The following is a 5,963-nucleotide window of genomic DNA, read 5'->3' on the forward strand; positions in this document are numbered from 1 at the left end:
CCCTGGAGCCGCCAGGAAGAGCACAAGCTGCTGACACTTGACTTTAGCCCAGAAGACCCATGTCAGACACGTGACCTCCAGAACCATAGGGTAATAAACGTGTCGGTACACGACAAAGTTTGGTAAGTCCTTCCAGAGGCCATGGGAAAGGAGCACACCACACTCCCCGCAGGGCTTCCCACCTGCAGGGTTCAGGCCTGCTGCCTGGAAGAAGCGCCACAGGCACCCATGGTGTAATCTGGGTGGGGTGGGGGAGGTGGCAGCACAAACTGAAAATGCAGGGCCCCTTGTTAAAATGATTCCAGATCCCAAAATGGTGACAGCAGAGCAGTGAGTGGGCACGAGGCCTTCTGAGTGTGGGGCCCCAGGTGGTAGCACAGCCCACGGGCCAATGAGGCCATCCTGGCACTGTTGTGTGGTCCCCTGGACATGGTCTCTGTGACATGGTGCTGTTTCTGTCCCCATTTGAAGGCAAGCAGGCGGAGGCACAGGGAGGGGCATCCTGGTCCCAGCGATGCCCTCCTGGCCTGGGGGGGGGTCTCCTGCAGCCCATAAGCCCGGGGGCCCGGAGTGCAGGGCCCTGAGCACCCAGGTGCCATCCCCTAGGGAGGATGCTGGTTCAGCTTGGCCCCTCTCTGGGGTAGAAGCGCCTCCCAGCCCTGCCGCCCCTTTCCAAGGCCCAGGGTGCCCCCGACGTAGAGAACCCACAAAGCGGGGATGCTGCTTGCCTCAGATCTTGCTCCAGTTAGGAGCTTCCTCCAGGAGGCCACCATCTGCCCATCCTGGTGGGGAGCAGCCTGGACGCCGGGAGGGGGGCTGGGGCTGGGGCTGTGCCATGACCCTCTCCTTCTCCCTCCCCCAGGCTTCATCCTGCTGTGACTCGGTCTCTACTAAGTGACCCTGGGATCCTCCAGGGCAACAGCAGCCTCTTCCAGCCATAGAAGAGCTGCAAGGGCTCACTCAGGATGGGGAACCCGGGGGCCCTCAGCACCCACCTTGCCCGATGGACCCTGGCCCTCCCTACTCTTTGTCCCAACATTCCGGGAGCCCATCTGCAGGGACCTTTGTCTCCAGCCCTCAGCACCCCAGGCTCTTTCTCCTGCCACCACCCCCTGCAGTGACTGATCCTCCTCCATCTGGCTGGGCAGGGTTCTGGTGATCAGATCCATCAAGGGCCATCTGCACAGAGGTGGATCCTGAGACAGCAGAGCCCTGGGGCCTGAGTTTGGTTGGGGTCTGTGAGGGCACAGGGCCAAGAAGGAGGGCAGGAGGGGTCTGGAGAGGGCCAGGTGCCCCTCCCCCTGCCCTGTGGTCACCCTCGAAGGCCTGCCAGCAGCGGGAGCATCAGCGTGCTTGCCTGGTCACTCCGAGGCCCTCACGTTCTCCCACCAAACTGTGCAGCCATGGCTGTCAGTGGGCGCGTTCCGACCCAGATGAGAGGATGCTGCAGGAGACGCAGCCAGTGTGGAGGGGGGGCAGGGAGTAGATTTAGAGCCTAGGCCTGGGATCCTGGTGTGGCAGGAGCTTGCCTTCAAGACTAGACAGGGGGGACTTCCCTGGTGGTGCAGTGGTTAAGAATCTGCCTGCCAATGCAGGGGACACTGGTTTGAGTCCTGGTCCGGGAAGATCCCACATGCCGCAGAACAACTAAGCCCGTGTGCCACAACTACTGAGCCTGTGCTCTAGAGGCTGCGAGCCACAACTACTGAGCCCATGTGCCACAACTACTGAAACCCACACACCTAGAGCCCGTGCTCCACAACAAGAGAAGCCACTGCAATGAGAAGCTCGCACACTGCAATGAAGAGTAGCCCCCTCTCGTCGCAACTAGAGAAAGCCCACACACAGCAATGAAGACCCAACACAGCCAACAATAAATAAACTTATTAAAAAAAAAGACTAGACGGGGGCTGCGCATGCAGAGAATGAATTCATGTGCTGGCTTCTGCCTGGGGACCTCAGACACTCAAAAGAGCATCACTCTCACCATTAAAAGAAAACAAAAAGTCAGACAAACTGCAAGCTCACAGCTTTTCTTGAAGCCTCAGGAACTGGGGCTGCAGGGCAAGCAACCAACCTGAAATCCAAGGCAAGAGAGAGACAGCACGGGGCTTGCTCTCTGGGAAGTGACAAAGAAGAACCCAAGAGCCCAAGAGCTGGCTCTTTGAAAAGAAGCAAAGTGGATTAAACGTCATCCAGACTATACTAGAAAAACAGAGAGAAGACACAAACCCCAACGCCCGGAAGCAAAGAGGGGCGTCATTGCAGACCTGCGACATGTCCAGCCAATAATAAACATTGTCAATAATCCGTACCCAGAAATTTGAATTGAACTAAGTCCTTGAGAGATACAAACTACCACAAAAACACTTAAGAAGAAATAGATACACTCAGTAGTCCTATGTCTATTTTTAAAATTGAATTTCTAGCCCCCCCCCCAACTGCCCAAACAAAACTTCAAACCCAGGTGGTTTCACTGGTAAATCTACCAAACATTTAAGGCAGAAATAACATCAAACCTACATAATTTATTCCAGAAAATAGAAGAGGAAGAAACGTTTCCCAAATGATTTGATAAGGTCAGGACTACTCTGTCTACCAAAATTAGACAAAGACGTTATAGAAAGGAAACTACAGACCAATATCCCTTATCAACATAGATACAAGAATTAAACAAAATATTAGCAAATTGAATGCAGAGAAATACAAGGGAGATAATACATCATGACCAAGAGGAGTTTTGATAAGAAAACCAGAGACATTATAAGAAAAGAAAACCACAGACCAGCATCTGTCCTATAAAGAGACACCAAAATAATTAATACAATTTTAGCAAATTGAGTTCTTAAGAATATAAAAAGAATGACAGATCATGGCCAAGTACAATTCATTGCAGGAAAATAAGGTTAGTTTAACATGTGAAAATCAATCAAGGTAACTCACCATATTAACAAACTAAAACAACAAAAGTATTATTGCTTCCTTAGATGCAGAGAAAGAATTTTACAAAGTTCAACACCCATTTGTGGCGAACAGAAATTCTCAGCAAACTAATCTCAACAGTGCGCTCTAGTTAAAATGAGCGGAACTGGAGAAAGCCTGAAATAGACGTACACAAGGCCAGGTGATTTGTGAGAAAGATAACAAGGTAATTCAGTGGGTAAAAGGATGGTTTTTTCAAAAATGTGTTAAAACAGCTAGACACCTTGATGGGAAAATCAGAGCCTGGGTCTGACCTAATATCATACACAACTCAGAGACTCAGAGATGTCCACAGCCAGACAGAGCATTGCTCACACCCCAGACAAACTGCAAATCAACACACTTTCTTGATCCCATTAGAGACCCGAGGTTACAGGGCAAACAGCTGACACAAAATCTGGAGGGGGCAGGGCTGAGCACTTGGTCACCTGGGACGGATTCTGCTATAGCCAGGGACAGGCAGGCCCCAGAGCCAGGTTGGTGTCCTGGGTGGGGACAGGGCAAGGCTCCCTTAGGGCACAGGAGGAGCCACTTGGGTGGCGGAGCCGGGGGTCCAGGATGCCATAGGGTGAGGAGGTGGGCTGGAGGCCCTGGGTGACGAGCAGGCCCAGGGGAGAGTAAGGAAGTGGGGTCGATGGACGGACAGGGACAGTGGTGCTGGGTCTGGTGGGGGAGTGTCCAGGGAAGGCTGGTACTGGCCTCTCCTGTCATCTCCTCTTTACTTCCCTCTGCCTGTCCCTCTGCTGATGGCACTCAGATCACCAGATAACAAGGTTCCACTGATGGCAGAGTTAACTGTTCGGATAACACCCAGAGATGACTGTTGTCCGACTTCGCAGAGGAATCGGGTCTGCCATCTGGGGCGGGGGTTGCAGGGCCCCTTCCTGGCCAGAGGGACTCGGGCACTGGGTCTGAGTCATCCACTTCCTCCCTCTGGATTGGATGACCAGCATCCCTCCCCTGACCCTGTCCTGCTCTGTGAGGATAAGAGGCAGGGAGAGAGGGCTGGGCAAAAGCAGCTGGACACGCCAAGGTGAGAACCCCCAGTGGGAGCCCGACACCTGGGTGTCACCGTGGAGCAGGATGGCTGAGCCTCAGATCCGGAGCACTGAGGTTCCAGACCCTCTGGCCTGGACAGAGCCCCTGATCACCGGGGCCCCCGACTCCACCTACACCCCACAACCTGCACCCCATACCCTGCAGACCCCACACCCTGCAGACCCCGCACCCCACAGACACCCCACCCCACAGAACCCACACCCCACAGACCCCCAGCCAAGCTCCAGCTGCCCCTCCGCGCTCCTTCCAGATGCTCCATCTGCCGGTGCTGGCGCTGCCCCTCCTGGTGAGCCTGGTCCATGCGGCCGCTGGTGAGTCCTGACCCTGGGCCCGTTCTGTCTCTGTCCACTCACCCCACCCCCCACAAGCCCAGGGATGGGTGGGTGAGTTCAGAGAAGCCCAGGGTGGTGCTGGCACAGGGAAGGGCTGAGCCCGATGGCTGGGTCGTGTCGTGTCCTGAAGGCACTTCCTGCCCCAGCCTCAGACCAGGCCCTGCAGCGAGCAGGCATCGTAGGGGGACGGGAGGCCCCTGGGAGCAAGTGGCCCTGGCAGGTGAGCCTGAGATTCAGCACCCAGTACTGGAAACACATCTGCGGGGGCTCCCTGATCCACCCCTGGTGGGTGCTGACCGCGGCCCACTGCGTCGGACCGTGAGTCTCCACAGGGCCTGGCGGGTTGGGGTGGGCCTGGGGCTCTACTCACGCTCCTGGGTGTCCCGGAGGTGGCTCAGCCCCTGAGTAGGTGGCCCTCTCTCTCCCCAGGCAAGTCCAAGACCCCGCAGTCCTCAGGGTGCAGCTGCGGGAGCAGCACCTCTATTACCAGGACGAGCTGTTGCCCATCAGCAGGGTCATCCCCCACCCCAACTACTACATAGCTCAGAACGGGGCGGACATCGCCCTGCTGGAGCTTGGGGACCCCGTGAACATCTCCAGCCACGTCCATCCGGTCACCCTGCCCCCTGCCTCGGAGACCTTTCGCCCGGGGACTCGGTGCTGGGTGACAGGCTGGGGCAACTTGAATAGTGGACGTGAGTGTCAGGGACCGCTGGAGGGGGACTTGGGCACATCACGGCTCCACCACCTGGGGTTTCCTCTGGGGAACAGGGTCCCAGCCGGCCGGCTCAGGGCGGTGATCCCACACTCTCCTGATGCAGCATCCTTCCTCTCCTCTCACCCCCAGAACCCCTGCCACCGCCATTTCCCCTGAAGCAGGTGAAGGTCCCCGTCGTGGAAAACAGCATCTGTGACATGAAATACCACACTGGCCTGTACACAGGGGACAACATCCCGATCGTCCGGGACGACATGCTCTGTGCCGGGAATAGCAAGAGGGACTCCTGCCAGGTGGGTCTCGCGTCCCCCTGCAGCCCCCAGCCGCCCAGGCCTCACAGCCACCGCTGACCCCTCCCCTCCCCAGGGCGACTCCGGAGGGCCCCTGGTCTGCAAGGTGAATGGCACCTGGCTGCAGGCGGGTGTGGTCAGCTGGGGCGACGGCTGTGCTCAGCCCAACCGGCCAGGCATCTACACCCGCATCACCCGCTACTTGGACTGGATCCACCAGTACGTCCCCGAGGAGGCCTGAGCCCGGTCCCCAGGGTTGCCACCTGGGTCAGCGGAGAAGCCAGTCCCCTCCTGTCCCCACACCGCTGCTTCCTGCTGAGGCGGCATCCTTCCCCACCTTCCCTGGCCCCCTGCCCTGAGCACCCCCTGTTGACGCTCCTGCCCCGAGCCCAGGGAGCGGGCAGTGGGCACTAACGCTCATTAAAGATCATGGAAAGCAGACGTGGTCGTCGCTGTGTTTCTGGCTGTGGGTGTCGCTGAGGGAGAGGGAAGGGTCCAGGGCCCAGCCAGGTTCAGCCACCGTCTCTGTGGGTCCCTGGGCCCTGAGCACCTGCCTTGCTGTGGGGATGGCCCTCACCCTGC

At 57.4% G+C, this 5,963-nt stretch overlaps 1 protein-coding gene across 1 annotated transcript; it reads left to right on the forward strand.

Moving 5' to 3' along the window:
- Window positions 1-4,291: 4,291 nt before the first annotated feature.
- LOC136134375 (tryptase-2-like) lies at window positions 4,292-5,737 on the forward strand. Its single transcript, XM_065891861.1, has 5 exons — window positions 4,292-4,336; window positions 4,504-4,691; window positions 4,803-5,068; window positions 5,221-5,384; window positions 5,458-5,737. Exons 1-5 carry the CDS (start codon window positions 4,292-4,294, stop codon window positions 5,620-5,622), a joined length of 828 nt encoding a protein of 275 aa, XP_065747933.1. The 3' UTR covers window positions 5,623-5,737.
- Window positions 5,738-5,963: the final 226 nt, after the last annotated feature.

This window comes from Phocoena phocoena, chromosome 15, assembly GCF_963924675.1.
Source record: "Phocoena phocoena chromosome 15, mPhoPho1.1, whole genome shotgun sequence".
NCBI lineage: Eukaryota > Metazoa > Chordata > Mammalia > Artiodactyla > Phocoenidae > Phocoena > Phocoena phocoena.

Bases quoted from the DNA above. Each gene is read 5' to 3' on its own strand.
- LOC136134375 (XM_065891861.1), top strand. From the start codon at position 4,292: ATGCTCCATCTGCCGGTGCTGGCGCTGCCCCTCCTGGTGAGCCTG. The intron at 4,337-4,503 runs GTCCATGCGGCC...CGTGTCCTGAAG, and splicing joins TGCCCCTCCTGGTGAGCCTG to GCACTTCCTGCCCCAGCCTC. The intron at 5,385-5,457 runs GTGGGTCTCGCG...TCCCCTCCCCAG, and splicing joins GCAAGAGGGACTCCTGCCAG to GGCGACTCCGGAGGGCCCCT.